The 18,362-nt window shown below is 47.3% G+C and overlaps 1 protein-coding gene across 1 annotated transcript; it reads left to right on the top strand.

Moving 5' to 3' along the window:
* The first annotated feature begins 998 nt into the window (after positions 1-998).
* On the top strand, positions 999-15,316 carry ydjc (YdjC chitooligosaccharide deacetylase homolog). Its single transcript, XM_046348171.1, has 6 exons — positions 999-1,148; positions 2,018-2,193; positions 2,912-3,071; positions 11,310-11,409; positions 13,392-13,569; positions 14,008-15,316. Exons 2-6 carry the CDS (start codon positions 2,030-2,032, stop codon positions 14,357-14,359), a joined length of 954 nt encoding a protein of 317 aa, XP_046204127.1. The 5' UTR covers positions 999-1,148; positions 2,018-2,029; the 3' UTR covers positions 14,360-15,316.
* Positions 15,317-18,362: the final 3,046 nt, after the last annotated feature.

The raw sequence follows: 18,362 nt of genomic DNA, 5'->3' as shown, positions 1-18,362 counted from the left end.
GATGTCAACGTTGTGAACAGAGAGCCCCATGGTGGCGGTGGGGTTACGGTATGGTGTTTGCTGATGTCAACGTTGTGAACAGAGAGCCCCATGGTGGCGGTGGGGTTATGGTATGGTGTTTGCTGATGTCAACGTTGTGAACAGAGTGCCCCATGGTGGCGGTGGGGTTATGGTATGGTGTTTACTGATGTCAACGTTGTGAACAGAGTGCCCCATGGTGGCGGTGGGGTTATGGTATGGTGTTTACTGATGTCAACGTTGTGAACAGAGTGCCCCATGGTGGGGTTATGGTATGGTGTTTACTGATGTCAACGTTGTGAACAGAGTGCCCCATGGTGGCGGTGGGGTTACGGTATGGTGTTTGCTGATGTCAACGTTGTGAACAGAGAGCCCCATGGTGGCGGTGGGGTTATGGTATGGTGTTTACTGATGTCAACGTTGTGAACAGAGTGCCCCATGGTGGTGGTGGGGTTATGGTATGGTGTTTGCTGATGTCAACGTTGTGAACAGAGTGCCCCATGGTGGCGGTGGGGTTATAGTATGGGCAGGTATAAGCTACCAGACAACAAACACAATTGCATTTTATAGATGGCAATTTGAATGCACAGAGATACGGTGACGAGATCCTGAGGCCCATTGTAGTGTCATTCATCCGCCGCCATCACCTCCTGTTTCAGCACGATAATGAACGGCCAAATGTCACAAGGATCTGTACACAATTCCTGGAAGCAGGATTTTTTTAATTTTATATATATTTTGTAATGTTTAGCTCACATAATATAATGTACAAGTGTGCATGAATGTGTCTGTAATAGAATAGACGTGTCAAAAACAAATATAGACATTTATAAATGCATTTATAAATATACAGCTTCCAAAATATTATTTTTTTTACAATGGAGGTGTACCCAGATGGCTGCGCTGGCTTCAAAACAGCGGCGCCCTGTAAATCATCTAGGGATCATACACGTCATATACACACACGTCACATTAAATACCATTTCAATCCACTAGAGGTTGCGTTAATCCGAAAAAGTAGGTTACGGATTTCATTGCCGTTTTGAGTCAGTCGGAAGAGCTTGGTATTTGTTCTCGTTTTGACTCTCCGGCTTCGGACATAAATGGACAAACACGTGTCTTGAAAATGGGTAAGACGCGTCTTTTCACTCTTTAGAAGCCTACATGACATATAGGCTATGGATCAATTCGATTTGATTCCATTATCTATTATTGTATGTTATGTATGCTACTGAAAGAGAGGCAGATTGCAGTTATAACCTCCTCGCATATTCTAAATAAATGTTGCTTGTTTGCATTAGTCTCCCATTCGTTGAAACAAGTGTAAATTGTAGGCCTATTTCTTAAACGTCCAAACATTTCTAGGTATACTATGGCGATTGCCTCTTTAAGATTAGGCAATAAAAGTGACCATTGTGACTGTTTTCCACTAATGAGTTGAGTTGCCTTCCTGTGTGTTGGGTTGACAACTAGCTGGCTCCTGCTAGCTGGAAACACAGTTTATAGAGGCAATCGGCTATCACCAGGACAGGCTTTTATGGATCTATACAAAGATCGATCAAAAGAGGGCAAGCAACATGTTTTTTTTTCTAATCCGGGTTTTACAAATGATCTGATTCGCTGACTCAAATCATAGAGGAGGAATTTGACAGTTCTTATTCGGCATAGAATATAAACTTTGATCAGGTTTCCACTTAGAACAGGGAACATTAGTTTGTGTTCTCGTGCCTGACATTGTCTTGTTTACCACGTTCACGAGACGACCACGTTAAATAAATATCTAGAGTCCACCGCTGATGTGTCACAAGCTGGTGAATTGAACATCCTTAACATTGTCGCAGCTCAGTGCTGGGCGCAACGTGGAAACAAAGTCCCGCTAGGCACAGACGTCAATTCAACGCATATTCCACGTTGGTTCAACGCAATTTCGTTGAAATTACGTGTAAACAACGTTGATTCAACCAGTGTATCTCCTGTGCTGTGTCACTTTTTCCATCAGCGTCCAGCGATAATGCCTCAACCCAAAGTCAAGCTGGTGGTGACAGGAGATGATTTTGGGTACTGTCCAAAAAGGAACCAGGGGATAGTGGATTGTTTCCAAGCCGGGGGCATTTCTAATGTGTCCCTTCTGGTTAACGCCTCCTCGGCGAAAGAAGCGACAGAGCTGGCCAAAAGGTAAGTAAGCTTCATATAGTAAAGTACAATGTTTACGTCCAATAGCTAATAGGATGTTTAATAGCCTACTGTGAAAACGTACAAGATGCCCTTAAAACACAACACTTCCATGCAGCTATGACTTTTTTCATAGCAGGTTAGGAGAATTTATGCTGCTTGTTGGGATAATTCACCTAGCAATTTATGAGAATTATGTTAAGGTTAGGAAAAGGGTTCGGGTTAGCAGAAATGCTCTCTTAACCTGTTACGAAAAGTCACTTGTATTGAAGTGGTTATTTTATTATTTTTAAATTATTATTATTATTATTTTTTTTTTAAAGATAGTCCCGATTAAATTAGTCGGTTTAAAAATACAGTAACTTCCTGATAGGTGACATTCACTTCACTTTCACTTGTTTTTATTGGTGTATTGAGTAATTCATGCAATCAAGAAAGGTGTTATACATTTGAAACCTCATATTTCCTGTATTTTCTGTCCAATCAGTGTTCTTCTCTTGCTTTAGCATGTTCCAGCTCATATTATTGTTTGGCAGTTCCATCTATGATGTCAGACACTATAGGGACTGGTTTCCCGTATCCATAGAAATCCTAGTCCAGGAATAAAAAGCACTTTTTAAGTTGAAAATCTCTATTGATCATGTTTCCTTAGTCACAAAGACCAGGCTTTACCTCGAGTCCGGAAAACTGACCCCTAATTTCCTGATATCTTCCTCCGTAGACATCACATTCCCATCGGCCTCCATGCCAACCTCTCAGAGGGTCTACCAGTGAGCCAGGGTCTGAAACGGGGCTCCACTCTCCTCAACAAGGATGGCTTCTTCCATGGCAAGATGGGTTTCAGAAAGGCATTACAGAGTGGCCTGGTCAACATGACAGAGGTAGGCTTCCTTCTTAACAACATAGTTGAGGTAGGGCAGGCATTTTTCCTTTTTCATATTCGCCCATTTCCACGGTAACAGAGTGATGCTGAGACTTTGATTTTTCCACTTTAAAATGTATGTCGAACAAAAACAGGCGTTGAGCTTCAGACCAGACTCACTCAAGTGAGTGTTGTTTAATAGCAGGTTAGCTATCAGAGTGTGATCTGATAGTGTTGTTTAATAGCAGGTTAGCTATCAGAGTGTGATCTGATAGTGTTGTTTAATAGCAGGTTAGCTATCAGAGTGTGATCTGATAGTGTTCTTTAATAGCAGGTTAGCTATCAGAGTGTTGTTTAATAGCAGGTTAGCTATCAGAGTGTTCTTTAATAGCAGGTTAGCTATCAGAGTGTTGTTTAATAGCAGGTTAGCTATCAGAGTGTTGTTTAATAGCAGGTTAGCTATCAGAGTGTTGTTTAATAGCAGGTTAGCTATCAGAGTGTTGTTTAATAGCAGGTTAGCTATCAGAGTGTTGTTTAATAGCAGGTTAGCTATCAGAGTGTTGTTTAATAGCAGGTTAGCTATCAGAGTGTTGTTTAATAGCAGGTTAGCTATCAGAGTGTTGTTTAATAGCAGGTTAGCTATCAGAGTGTTGTTTAATAGCAGGTTAGCTATCAGAGTGTTGTTTAATAGCAGGTTAGCTATCAGAGTGTTGTTTAATAGCAGGTTAGCTATCAGAGTGTTGTTTAATAGCAGGTTAGCTATCAGAGTGTTGTTTAATAGCAGGTTAGCTATCGGAGTGTTCTTTAATAGCAGGTTAGCTATCGGAGTGTTGTTTAATAGCAGGTTAGCTATCAGAGTGTGATCTGATAGTGTTGTTTAATAGCAGGTTAGCTATCAGAGTGTGATCTGAGAGAGTGTTCTTTAATAGCAGGTTAGCTATCAGAGTGTGATCTGAGAGTGTTCTTTAATAGCAGGTTAGCTATCAGAGTGTGATCTGAGAGTGTTGTTTAATAGCGGGTTAGCTAACAGAGTGTGATCTGAGAGTGTTGTTTAATAGCGGGTTAGCTATCAGAGTGTGATCTGAGAGAGTGTTGTTTAATAACCTACCTAGTTGAATCAAAGGAATTCTCTCTGATTTCTATTAAGCTGTAAAACAGCAGTCACCTGTTTTTACAGCATAATAGTTCTATTGCAGCTTAGCCCACACTGATCAGGATCCACGTCTCCGAGTAGGAGTGCTTATCTAGGATCAAGGCACCCTTGTACCCAGCCTGGGTACCAGTCTGTTTATGAGATATCATTCCTCTCCTTGTCATGCTAAACACAGAATACCAGGAGTGGGATGTTAGCACAACAACAGGTCCTGGATTCCAGGCTACCTCGCACCTTCATTAGAATATAAAAGGCAAAACTGACCTGAGATCTATCACGCTTCATGAATGCTGGCACTGACAGCTTCTGTGATGGATACGGTCGTGGTTAAGGGAAGTTGCCAGTTGCATCTTGTATTGTCTGTGATGTTAAGCACAGCGTCTTTTGGAAGAGGGTTAGGTCAAACGTGTGTGTGTGTGTGTGTGGAGATCTTGGCCACATTGAGTTGTAATGAGACTGTACAGGAGTTGTACTGAGACGGTACAGGAGTCGTACTGAGACGGTACAGGAGTCGTACTGAGACGGTACAGGAGTCGTACTGAGACGGTACAGGAGTCGTACTGAGACGGTACAGGAGTCGTACTGAGACGGTACAGGAGTCGTACTGAGACGGTACAGGAGTCGTACTGAGACGGTACAGGAGTCGTACTGAGACGGTACAGGATAGAAAGGAGGGTGTAAACGTGAGCATGTATGTGTTTGGATGGGGACGGGCGAGGTGAAGAACCACTGTTGCTGTTATGTTGTTTAACTGGCCCACAGCACAGCAGTGACAATATACACCATAAGTCAATATGCCGTATAAGAGGCTTTCAAAAAATTCACCCACCATGTTGACTTATCCAACTGTCTTGATGATTTATAAAGAAATATACTCAGGAGTACCTGGTCTTTTTTTTAAAGTGCTTGAGGACTTAGACTTTACAGTAAACCAAAACCGGATCAAGTTTTCCTTAATATTCTGATTCAACTTCCTGTTTTTCACACGTGGAACTCAGGTGTTCGTTCCCGATCTACCGGGAACAGTTTTCGCGTGTTTTCCCCCCTTCTGTTTTGTCGAGGGGGTGTGTTTGTTCCTCGTCAGGTGTGTGTGTTTTAGCTGTACACTATCCCTAGGGGGTGTATTTGTCCCTCAAACTGGATTTTAATTTGTTTATTTTACCTTTATTTTACTAGGCAAGTCAGTTAAAGAACAAATTCTTATTTTCAATGACGGCCAAGGAACAGTGGAGTTAACTGGTCTAGGAACAGTGGAGTTAACTGGTCTAGGAACAGTGGGGTTAACTGGTCTAGGAACAGTGGGGTTAACTGGTCTAGGAACAGTGGGGTTAACTGGTCTAGGAACAGTGGGTTAACTGGTCTAGGAACAGTGGGTTAACTGGTCTAGGAACAGTGGGGTTAACTGGTCTAGGAACAGTGGGGTTAACTGGTCTAGGAACAGTGGGGTTAACTGGTCTAGGAACAGTGGGTTAACTGGTCTAGGAACAGTGGGTTAACTGGTCTAGGAACAGTGGGTTAACTGGTCTAGGAACAGTGGGTTAACTGGTCTAGGAACAGTGGGTTAACTGGTCTAGGAACAGTGAGTTAACTGGTCTAGGAACAGTGGGTTAACTGGTCTAGGAACAGTGGGAACAGTGGGTTAACTGGTCTAGGAACAGTGGGTTAACTGGTCTAGGAACAGTGGGTTAACTGGTCTAGGAACAGTGGGTTAACTGGTCTAGGAACAGTGGGTTAACTGGTCTAGGAACAGTGGGGTTAACTGGTCTAGGAACAGTGGGGTTAACTGGTCTAGGAACAGTGGGGTTAACTGGTCTAGGAACAGTGGGGTTAACTGGTCTAGGAACAGTGGGGTTAACTGGTCTAGGAACAGTGGGGTTAACTGGTCTAGGAACAGTGGGGTTAACTGGTCTAGGAACAGTGGGGTTAACTGGTCTAGGAACAGTGGGGTTAACTGGTCTAGGAACAGTGGGGTTAACTGGTCTAGGAACAGTGGGGTTAACTGGTCTAGGAACAGTGGGGTTAACTGGTCTAGGAACAGTGGGGTTAACTGGTCTAGGAACAGTGGGGTTAACTGGTCTAGGAACAGTGGGGTTAACTGGTCTAGGAACAGTGGGGTTAACTGGTCTAGGAACAGTGGGTTAACTGCCTTGTTCAGGGTCAGAACGACAGATTTGTACCTTGTCAGTTCGGGGATTTGAACTTGCGCTCCTAACCACTAGGCTAACCTGCCTCCTCTACACTCTAACCACTAGGCTAACCTGCCTCCTCTACACTCTAACCACTAGGCTAACCTGCCTCCTCTACACTCTAACCACTAGGCTCTACACTCTAACCACTAGGCTAACCTGCCTCCTCTACACTCTAACCACTAGGCTAACCTGCCTCCTCTACACTCTAACCACTAGGCTAACCTGCCTCCTCTACACTCTAACCACTAGGCTAACCTGCCTCCTCTACACTCTAACCACTAGGCTAACCTGCCTCCTCTACACTCTAACCACTAGGCTACCCTGCCGCCTCTACACTCTAACCACTAGGCTAACCTGCCTCCTCTACACTCTAACCACTAGGCTACCCTGCCTCCTCTACACTCTAACCACTAGGCTACCCTGCCGCCTCTACACTCTAACCACTAGGCTAACCTGCCTCCTCTACACTCTAACCACTAGGCTAACCTGCCTCCTCTACACTCTAACCACTAGGCTAACCTGCCTCCTCTACACTCTAACCACTAGGCTAACCTGCCTCCTCTACACTCTAACCACTAGGCTACCCTGCCTCCTCTACACTCTAACCACTAGGCTACCCTGCCTCCTCTACACTCTAACCACTAGGCTACCCTGCCTCCTCTACACTCTAACCACTAGGCTACCCTGCCACCTCCACTCTAACCAAACACTAGGCTACCCTGCCTCCTCTACACTCTAACCACTAGGCTACCCTGCCGCCTCTACACTCTAACCACTAGGCTACCCTGCCTCCTCTACACTCTAACCACTAGGCTAACCTGCCTCCTCTACACTCTAACCACTAGGCTACCCTGCCACCTCTACACTCTAACCACTAGGCTACCCTGCCTCCTCTACCCTCTAACCACTAGGCTACCCTGCCTCCTCTACACTCTAACCACTAGGCTACCCTGCCTCCTCTACACTCTAACCACTAGGCTACCCTGCCACCTCTACACTCTAACCACTAGGCTACCCTGCCGCCTCTACACTCTAACCACTAGGCTACCCTGCCTCCTCTACACTCTAACCACTAGGCTACCTGCCTCCTCTACACTCTAACCACTAGGCTACCCTGCCGCCTCTACACTCTAACCACTAGGCTACCTGCCTCCTCTACACTCTAACCACTAGGCTACCCTGCCTCCTCTACACTCTCTAACCACTAGGCTACCCTGCCTCCTCTACACTCTAACCACTAGGCTACCCTGCCACCTCTACACTCTAACCACTAGGCTACCCTGCCTCCTCTACACTCTAACCACTAGGCTAACCTGCCGCCTCTACACTCTAACCACTAGGCTAACCTGCCTCCTCTACACTCTAACCACTAGGCTACCCTGCCTCCTCTACACTCTAACCACTAGGCTACCCTGCCTCCTCTACACTCTAACCACTAGGCTAACCTGCCTCCTCTACACTCTAACCACTAGGCTAGGCCCTGCCACCTCTACACTCTAACCACTAGGCTACCCTGCCTCCTCTACACTCTAACCACTAGGCTACCCTGCCTCCTCTACACTCTAACCACTAGGCTACCCTGCCTCCTCTACACTCTAACCACTAGGCTACCCTGCCTCCTCTACACTCTAACCACTAGGCTACCCTGCCTAACCTCTACACTCTAACCACTAGGCTAACCTGCCGCCTCTACACTCTAACCACTAGGCTACCCTGCCTCCTCTCTAACCACTCTAACCACTAGGCTACCCTGCCTCCTCTACACTCTAACCACTAGGCTACCCTGCCTCCTCTACACTCTAACCACTAGGCTACCCTGCCTCCTCTACCTCTAACCACTAGGCTACCCTGCCCCTCTACACTCTAACCACTAGGCTACCCTGCCTCCTCTACACTCTAACCACTAGGCTACCCTGCCTCCTCTACACTCTAACCACTAGGCTACCCTGCCTCCTCTACACTCTAACCACTAGGCTACCCTGCCTCCTCTACACTCTAACCACTAGGCTACCCTGCCTCCTCTACACTCTAACCACTAGGCTACCCTGCCACCTCTACACTCTAACCACTAGGCTAACCTGCCGCCTCTACACTCTAACCACTAGGCTACCCTGCCTCCTCTACACTCTAACCACTAGGCTACCCTGCCTCCTCTACACTCTAACCACTAGGCTACCCTGCCTCCTCTACACTCTAACCACTAGGCTAGGCTACCCTGCCTCCTCTACCTCTAACCACTAGGCTACCCTGCCCCCTCTACACTCTAACCACTAGGCTACCCTGCCTCCTCTACACTCTAACCACTAGGCTAACCTGCCTCCTCTACACTCTAACCACTAGGCTAACCTGCCCCTCTACACTCTAACCACTAGGCTAACCTGCCCCCTCTACATTCTAACCACTAGGCTAACCTGCCTCCTCTACACTCTAACCACTAGGCTAACCTGCCTCCTCTACACTCTAACCACTAGGCTACCCTGCCGCCTCTACACTCTAACCACTAGGCTAACCTGCCTCCTCTACACTCTAACCACTAGGCTAACCTGCCTCCTCTACACTCTAACCACTAGGCTACCCTGCCACCTCTACACTCTAACCACTAGGCTACCCTGCCACCTCTACACTCTAACCACTAGGCTACCCTGCCTCCTCTACACTCTAACCACTAGGCTACCCTGCCTCCTCTACACTCTAACCACTAGGCTAACCTGCCTCCTCTACACTCTAACCACTAGGCTACCCTGCCTCCTCTACACTCTAACCACTAGGCTACCCTGCCGCCTCTACACTCTAACCACTAGGCTACCCTGCCTCCTCTACACTCTAACCACTAGGCTACCCTGCCTCCTCTACACTCTAACCACTAGGCTACCCTGCCGCCTCTACACTCTAACCACTAGGCTACCTGCCTCCTCTACACTCTAACCACTAGGCTACCCTGCCTCCTCTACACTCTAACCACTAGGCTACCCTGCCTCCTCTACACTCTAACCACTAGGCTACCCTGCCACCTCTACACTCTAACCACTAGGCTACCCTGCCTCCTCTACACTCTAACCACTAGGCTACCCTGCCGCCTCTACACTCTAACCACTAGGCTACCCTGCCTCCTCTACACTCTAACCACTAGGCTACCCTGCCTCCTCTACACTCTAACCACTAGGCTACCCTGCCTCCTCTACACTCTAACCACTAGGCTAACCTGCCTCCTCTACACTCTAACCACTAGGCTACCCTGCCACCTCTACACTCTAACCACTAGGCTACCCTGCCTCCTCTACACTCTAACCACTAGGCTAACCTGCCTCCTCTACACTCTAACCACTAGGCTACCCTGCCGCCTCTACACTCTAACCACTAGGCTAACCTGCCCCCTCTACACTCTAACCACTAGGCTAACCTGCCTCCTCTACACTCTAACCACTAGGCCACCCTGCCACCTCTACACTCTAACCACTAGGCTACCCTGCCTCCTCTACCCTCTAACCACTAGGCTAACCTGCCTCCTCTACACTCTAACCACTAGGCTACCCTGCCGCCTCTACACTCTAACCACTAGGCTACCCTGCCTCCTCTACACTCTAACCACTAGGCCACCCTGCCACCTCTACACTCTAACCACTAACCAGGCTACCTGCCTCCTCTACACTCTAACCACTAGGCTACCCTGCCTCCTCTACACTCTAACCACTAGGCTACCCTGCCTCCTCTACACTCTAACCACTAGGCTACCCTGCCCCCTCTACACTCTAACCACTAGGCCAACCTGCCTCCTCTACACTCTAACCACTAGGCCACCCTGCCACCTCTACACTCTAACCACTAGGCTACCCTGCCTCCTCTACCCTCTAACCACTAGGCTAACCTGCCTCCTTTACACTCTAACCACTAGGCTACCCTGCCGCCTCTACACTCTAACCACTAGGCCACCCTGCCTCCTCTACACTCTAACCACTAGGCCACCCTGCCACCTCTACACTCTAACCACTAGGCTACCTACCTCCTCTACACTCTAACCACTAGGCTACCCTGCCTCCTCTACACTCTAACCACTAGGCTACCCTGCCTCCTCTACACTCTAACCACTAGGCTACCCTGCCTCCTCTACACTCTAACCACTAGGCTACCCTGCCTCCTCTACTCTCTAACCACTAGGCTACCCTGCCTCCTCTACACTCTAACCACTAGGCTACCCTGCCTCCTCTACACTCTAACCACTAGGCTACCCTGCCTCCTCTACACTCTAACCACTAGGCTACCCTGCCTCCTCTACTCTCTAACCACTAGGCTACCCTGCCTCCTCTACACTCTAACCACTAGGCTACCCTGCCTCCTCTACACTCTAACCACTAGGCTACCCTGCCTCCTCTACACTCTAACCACTAGGCTACCCTGCCTCCTCTACACTCTAACCACTAGGCTACCCTGCCTCCTCTACCCTCTAACCACTAGGCTAACCTGCCGCCTCTACACTCTAACCACTAGGCTACCCTGCCTCCTCTACACTCTAACCACTAGGCTACCCTGCCTCCTCTACCCTCTAACCACTAGGCTACCCTGCCTCCTCTACACTCTAACCACTAGGCTAACCTGCCTCCTCTACACTCTAACCACTAGGCTACCCTACCACCTCTACACTCTAACCACTAGGCTACCCTGCCTCCTCTACACTCTAACCACTAGGCTACCTGCCGCCTCTACACTCTAACCACTAGGCTAACCTGCCGCCTCTACACTCTAACCACTAGGCTACCCTGCCTCCTCTACACTCTAACCACTAGGCCACCTGCCGCCTCTACACTCTAACCACTAGGCCACCTGCCGCCCCAAGGGTATATTTGCACTCTCTCTGTGGCACATGGTTGTCTTTCAGGTGTGTACTTTCACATTGTGTATGTATGTGTGTGTGTGTCAGGTGGAGCTGGAGCTGAGGGCTCAGGTGAGGCTGTTTGGCGAGCTGATGGGTTATCTGCCCTGTCACATGGACGGGCACCAACACATTCATGTCTTGCCAGGTATGATGTCATAAAACCACTAGAAAGGTCTGTGTGTGTTCTTATGCTCATTGCGAAAAAAAGTTTTTATTGTGAGAGATCTTACCAAATAGAACTGTGTGTGTTCACCAATCGTCATTCATCTGAACCTCAACCACATCTCCCCCTCTGACTGACATATTGTGAACCTCAACCACATCTCCCCCTCTGACTGACATATTGTGAACCTCAACCACGTCTCCCCCTCTGACTGACATACTGTGAACCTCAACCACGTCTTCCCCCTCTGACTGACATATTGTGAACCTCAACCACGTCTCTCCCCTCTGACTGACATACTGTGAACCTCAACCACGTCTTCCCCCTCTGACTGACATACTGTGAACCTCAACCACGTCTCCCCCTCTGACTGACATACTGTGAACCTCAACCACGTCTCCCCCTCTGACTGACATATTGTGAACCTCAACCACGTCTCCCCTCTGACTGACATATTGTGAACCTCAACCACGTCTCCCCTCTGACTGACATATTGTGAACCTCAACCACGTCTCCCCCTCTGACTGACATATTGTGAACCTCAACCACGTCTCCCCCTCTGACTGACATACTGTGAACCTCAACCACGTCTCCCCCTCTGACTGACATATTGTGAACCTCAACCACGTCTCCCCCTCTGACTGACATATTGTGAACCTCAACCACGTCTCCCCCTCTGACTGACATACTGTGAACCTCAACCACGTCTCCCCCTCTGACTGACATACTGTGAACCTCAACCACGTCTCCCCCTCTGACTGACATACTGTGAACCTCAACCACGTCTTCCCCTCTGACTGACATACTCTACTGAGAACACTCTGATGACACCACGGAACTCTTCCTCTTCATTGTCATGAAGCACATGACCCCGGGTTTTTTTTTTTTTTTTACATCACACGATGAGTCACAGAATCATGTGGTTTTGTTAAATGGTTGTTAGGTGATCTAATAGAGATGAATACATCTTCCACAACCGTTGTTTACTGGGCAAGGAGGGGAAAGGGCCCCGCCTTCAGGTTTAAATGAGGTTACCACTGTTGGTTTAAACTAACTCGTTTATTTAACCACTAGTCGTAGTAATTCCTTCTCTTTTTTTTTTTTCATTTGAATATGTGCGGCTTTTGACCACGTCGTTGTCATAAGGGCATTGGTGACACTTGATACTCTCGGTTTAAAGGTCGTTTATAGACTATTAATTAGTTAATAGAGCACTAGTAAATTGTTGGTTAAAATATAACTGATGATTAAAATATAACTGGTTAAAATATAACTGATGGTTAAAATATAACTGGTTAAAATATAACTGATGGTTAAAATATAACTGGTTAAAATATAACTGATGGTTAAAATATAACTGGTTAAAATATAACTGATGGTTAAAATATAACTGATGGGTAAAATATAACTGATGGGTAAAATATAACTGATGGGTAAAATATAACTGATGGTTAAAATATAACTGATGGTTAAAATATAACTGGTTCAAATATAACTGGTTAAAATATAACTGATGGGTAAAATATAACTGGTTAAAATATAACTGATGGTTAAAATATAACTGGTTAAAATATAACTGATGGGTAAAATATAACTGATGGGTAAAATTGTGATGGTCATGTTAATGCTTGACAAATCGGAATCGGAAATGGCTGCCTATCTGATTACGTGTGTGCCTAGTTTTATTTATTTTCTATTTAACCTTCATTTAACCAAGCAAGTCAGTTAAGAACAAATTCTTATTTACAACGACGGCCAACCAAAAGGCAAAAGGCCTCCTGCGGGGCCGGGGGCTGGGATTATACATAAATATATATAAATATAGGACAAAACACACATCACGACAAGAGAGACAACACAACACTGCGCAAAGAGAGACAACACTACATAAAGAGAGACAGCAACACAGCATGACGACAACATGGTAGCAACACAACATGACAACAACATTGCGTGTGTGTCAGAGGTGTGCGAGGTGTTTGCCCAGGTGCTGTCTGACTGTGGGATCTCCTACACACGTGTTCCTGTGGAGCGTGGTCTACACTCGTGTCCCTGGCTGTCCCCTGTCCTCAGAGACTTCTACATGCAGGTAGAGAAGGACGCGCTGGAGTCTATCCCCGTGTTCAGACGACATGGCATCAGGTAGGAGACTCACTGAAATCCCTGTAGAATGTCATGAGAATCTCTTCATTGATCCACACTGTTTACAGTAAAGCCCGGTACGGCATTAGAGAGGTGTCATGTTCCTTTTAGACTAGACACTTGGAAGATTACCTTGAGGCACATATGGTGATATCATTTCCTCTGTTCGTCTCAGTCGTCCTGGGGATTTCAATCATGCAATGAGAGAATAGTGTTTTAATATTTCCATGAGCTGAAAATGACCTTCCTCTTCTATTTTCTCTCTCTCTCTCTCTCTCTCTCTCTCTCTCTCTCTCTCTCTCTGTCTCTCTCTCTGTCTCTCTCTCTGTCTCTCTCTCTGTCTCTCTCTCTGTCTCTGTCTCTGTCTCTGTCTCTCTCTCTGTCCCTCTCTGTCTCTGTCTCTGTCTCTCTCTCTCTCTCTCTTCCCCCCCACCCCAGATGGCCTGATGTCTATCTAGGTTTGACCACCATGGGTCACAACATGTCAGTCCCCAACCTCAGACGAGCCTTCAGCCATGCCCTGGAACGAGACCTGGGTGTCTCACTGTCGCCCCCTGGGGGTGAAAGTAAAAACAGGACAAACACCACAGAGCGGCCCGTGCTGACGGCAGAGCTCATGGTGCACCCTGGGTATCCCAGCCACCCCGAGGAGGGCGGGTGTGGGGAGGGGCCGGACGACTTCTCCCAGTCGGCTGACAGGCAGCAGGAGTTGACCACCCTGAAGGACCCAGCCCTACTGGCTTTCTACACCCAGGAGAGAGTCCAACTCTGTGCCTTCAGGGACCTCTGAGGCCCCTACCCCTCGCGCTCAGGGGTAGGGTTGGTGAATTCCCAAAACTTTTATCTGGTGTTTCATAAATCTCAATTGAAGAATTACAGGTTTGAATTTTGCTGCTTATTCCCAGAATTATTCAAATGGGATTTTTTTTAAAAACCCAGAGCATTTTGGGAAAGTTTTGTGATCCTACCCCTGAGTCCCCCACTCAGGGGTCAAATTCCAATATCCACACTTACTGCCACACTATCTATCCAATACATGGCTTCCCGAGGCCGGTGGGAGGAGCTATAGGAGGACAGGCTCGTTGTAATGGCCGGAATAGAATGGAATCAAACCTGGATTCTATATCTTTGATGTGTCCGATACCGTTCCATGATTCCATTCCAACCATTACAATGAGCCCGCCCTCCTATAGCTCCTCCCACCAGCCCCCTCTAATGGCTTTGTTCTGAGTATTTAGAACACATTTCCAATACATTGCTTCATTCTGAGTGGTAAGCTTGGGTAGATATTGGAATTGGACTCCTCTGCTGCTCTTTCATTGGTGCAACCTTACCTCCAAACCACCAGGCGGCGCCACTATTTTCTGTGAAGCACAATCCTATTTTTTGACAGTGTTTATTACAGACAAGGCAGTTGCTTTCCAATCATCTCAGGTGAGAGAGACAAGCACAAAAATCACTATGCTCTCTCTCATCCCAAAGCGAACCTCAAGTCAGCTGATCACACAGGAAGGTGTCAACAGAAGAATAACTGCCAAAAGAGCGTGGCCCACATAGGGCTTGCCTATAGCATATTATATTTTAAACATGGGCATGTAGTAATGTTCTCGTTTTTAAAAGAACAATCCTGTATATATTTCTTTATTTGTGTCACACAATTTATTTAATGATATCACAAGAATGGTTCTGAAATGCCCAACTGACTATAATGGATGTATGAATAAATGAAAGGTGACAGAAAACCTCATTCTTGCATGAAGTATTTTGTTTTGAAATGAGGGTTTCCTACGTTTTTGAAGCATTACAGGACTCATCTGCTACCGTGGGGGGGGAGGAGGGGGAACAGGTTACTAAAAGGTGAGTCAGGACTCGGTAGTATCATGTCTTACAGCGTGTTATTATTATTTACTTGGTTGGTCACGAGTAACCCCTCAATCACTTTCAATCACAGTATATGAAAATAGTTTTTTTTTTCAACCAAAAAACAACGTAAGTACAGTCAATGTGTAACGGATGTGAAACGGCTAGCTTAGTTAGCGGTGTGCGCTAAATAGCGTTTCAATCGGTTACGTCACTTGCCCTGAGACCTTGAAGTAGTAGTTCCCCTTGCTCTGCAAGGGCCGCGGCTTTTGTGGAGCGATGGGTAACGCAATGCAACAGTATAATTTTAAACCGTCCCCTCGCCCATACCCACCGAGACCCTCTGCACACATCAACAACAGTCACCCGCGAAGCATCGTTACCCATCGCTCCACAAAAGCCGCGGCCCTTGCAGAGCAAGGGGAACTACTACTTCAAGGTCTCAGAGCAAGTGACGTAACCGATTGAAACGCTATTTAGCACACACCGCTAACTAAGCTAGCCGTTTCACATCCGTTACAAATGCACCCAAAAGTAAATTCAGTCATTTAGCTACACACAGGCCTTGTAAGAGACTTTGGGGTTACGCAGAAGCAGCTGGGGGTGGGGGGCTATCCTACGAAGCAAGCAGCTGGGGGGGTGGGGGGGCTATCCTACGAAGCAAGCTGGTGGGGGGCTATCCTACGAAGCAAGCTGGTGGGGGGCTATCCTACAAAGCAAGCTGCTGGGGGTGGGGGGCTATCCTATCCGAAGCAAGCTGCTGGGGGTGAAGCAAGGGGGCTATCCTATGAAGCAAGCTGCTGGGGGGTGGGGGGCTATCCTACAAAGCAAGCTGCTGGGGGTGGGGGGCTATCCTACGAAGCAAGCTGCCTACGAAGCAAGCTGCTGTGGGGTGGGGGGCTATCCTACGAAGCAAGCTGCTGGGGGTGGGGGGCTATCCTACGAAGCAAGCTGGTGAGGGGGGGGGTGGGGGGCTATCCTACGAAGCAAGCTGGTGGGGGGTGGGGGGCTATCCTACGAAGCAAGCTGGTGGGGGGCTATCCTACGAAGCAAGCTGGTGGGGGTGGGGGGCTATCCTACGAAGCAAGCTGGTGGGGGGTGGGGGGCTATCCTACGAAGCAAGCTGCTGGGGGTGGGGGGCTATCCTACGAGGCAAGCTGCTGGGGGTGGGGGGCTATCCTACGAGGCAAGCTGCTGGGGGTGGGGGGCTATCCTACGAAGCAAGCTGCTGGGGGTGGGGGGCTATCCTACGAGGCAAGCTGCTGGGGGTGGGGGGCTATCCTACGAGGCAAGCTGCTGGGGGTGGGGGGCTATCCTACGAGGCAAGCTGCTGGGGGTGGGGGGCTATCCTACGAGGCAAGCTGCTGGGGGTAGGGGGCTATCCTACGAGGCAAGCTGCTGGGGGTGGGGGGCTATCCTAGGAAGCAAGCTGCTGGGGGGTGGGGGGGCTATCCTACGAAGCAATCTAGAGCTACTCATGTCACCCATGGCAAGTTGAACACCGAACTCTTCATTGAGACAATGCTGAAACATCAATCCATGGATGAGTCAGTGCCGCCACATCGTCATTTGTGTCAAAATCAAACAAAAGCTATTGTGTAAATTCAGCAGACCGTGGTGTGAAGTGCTTTTTAGGGCCCTCTAATTAAAATTAAAATAATAAACGTATCATTATTGCCGTCTTTGGTTATCACCGTTTTTCCCCCGTCGCTATTATTCCAGTCACACGTTCCGAGTCCCAAGTCGAACCCACTGAGGTATTATAATGGAGAACGCGTCCGAGATGTTCCACTATTATTTTAAAGGTAATCTACTCACGTTCGCATACTCTTACGCATGAAAATCAATATCCAGGTTGCATTAAGCAATAAGGCACGGAGGGGTGTGGTAATATGGCCAAACACCGCGTTGTGTCATGCATAAGAACAGCCCTTAGCCGTGATATATTGGCCGTATACGACAACCCCCCCCCACGTGACTTATTGCTATTATAAACTAGTTACCAACTAATTAGAACAGTAAAAAATACATGTTTTGTTATACCCGTGGTATACGGTCTGATATACCACAGCTGTCAACCAATCAGCATTCAGGGCTCGAACCAACCAGCCAGTTTATAAAGACCATTATCACATGCGCACTAGCACTCAGTGTGCACAGGGAGCAGTGTACCACGTCATGGAAAGACATTGGATGAATATAAATGGTTTCATATCTTTAGCAGTGAGTGAAATTTGGCCTCGGCAATTATTTGACTAATTCAATGGAAGTTTTGCGCACAAAGGTGATGACTAAAAGATTCTTATTAGGAATTTTCTGATCTGATTTCCCGAGTGATGCGCGGGTTGACTCATAACCCCCAGTCCCTGCAGTTATATCCGTGGGTGGCGGGTTTAGGGTCATTAAATATTTCTGTGTGTATGAAGGGCGGATTGAATAAAGAAGAGAACAATACCTTAAGAAATATATTATTGTGCAAATTAAATCTGTTGGCTACATTGAGATTTTTTATGTAATTATTTTTGGCTATAGGCTAGCGCATGGATGCTAGATAACGATAGGCTCGCCAAATAGCTTTACAGCCAATCGGCAAAGGATTTTGGGAACGGGCAGAAAAAAAATGTATGTTGTTGCATGGAGGAAAAAATGACAATGTCTTGAGTTGAGTTCAATAAGAGAAAAGCTGTGAAATGGAGAGTTGAAAAGAAAGAGAAAAGGGAGGGTCAGAAAAGTAATATCTGGGAAATATTAGGTGAAGTGGTGAAATAGGATGATGGCAGTGCTACTGTATGTGTGATGATTGTGAGGCGCTATTATGAAGTGGAAACGTCTTGGAGCAACAACGGCTCAGCCACGAGGTGGTAGGAAACACATGCTCACAGAAAGTGTGTAGAGCGTAAAAATGGTCTGTCCTCGATTACAACACTCAATAC

Source organism: Oncorhynchus gorbuscha, linkage group LG04 (assembly GCF_021184085.1).
Source record: "Oncorhynchus gorbuscha isolate QuinsamMale2020 ecotype Even-year linkage group LG04, OgorEven_v1.0, whole genome shotgun sequence".
Classification (NCBI taxonomy): domain Eukaryota; kingdom Metazoa; phylum Chordata; class Actinopteri; order Salmoniformes; family Salmonidae; genus Oncorhynchus; species Oncorhynchus gorbuscha.
The sequence above is the reverse complement of the archived record's forward strand: the minus strand, read 5'-3'. Positions and strand labels throughout refer to the sequence as shown.

Coding starts and splice junctions, on each gene's coding strand:
- ydjc (XM_046348171.1), top strand. CDS start 2,030: ATGCCTCAACCCAAAGTCAAGCTGGTGGTGACAGGAGATGATTTTGGG. Junction 2,194..2,911: donor GCGACAGAGCTGGCCAAAAG/GTAAGTAAGCTT, acceptor CTTCCTCCGTAG/ACATCACATTCCCATCGGCC. Junction 11,410..13,391: donor ACACATTCATGTCTTGCCAG/GTATGATGTCAT, acceptor CGTGTGTGTCAG/AGGTGTGCGAGGTGTTTGCC.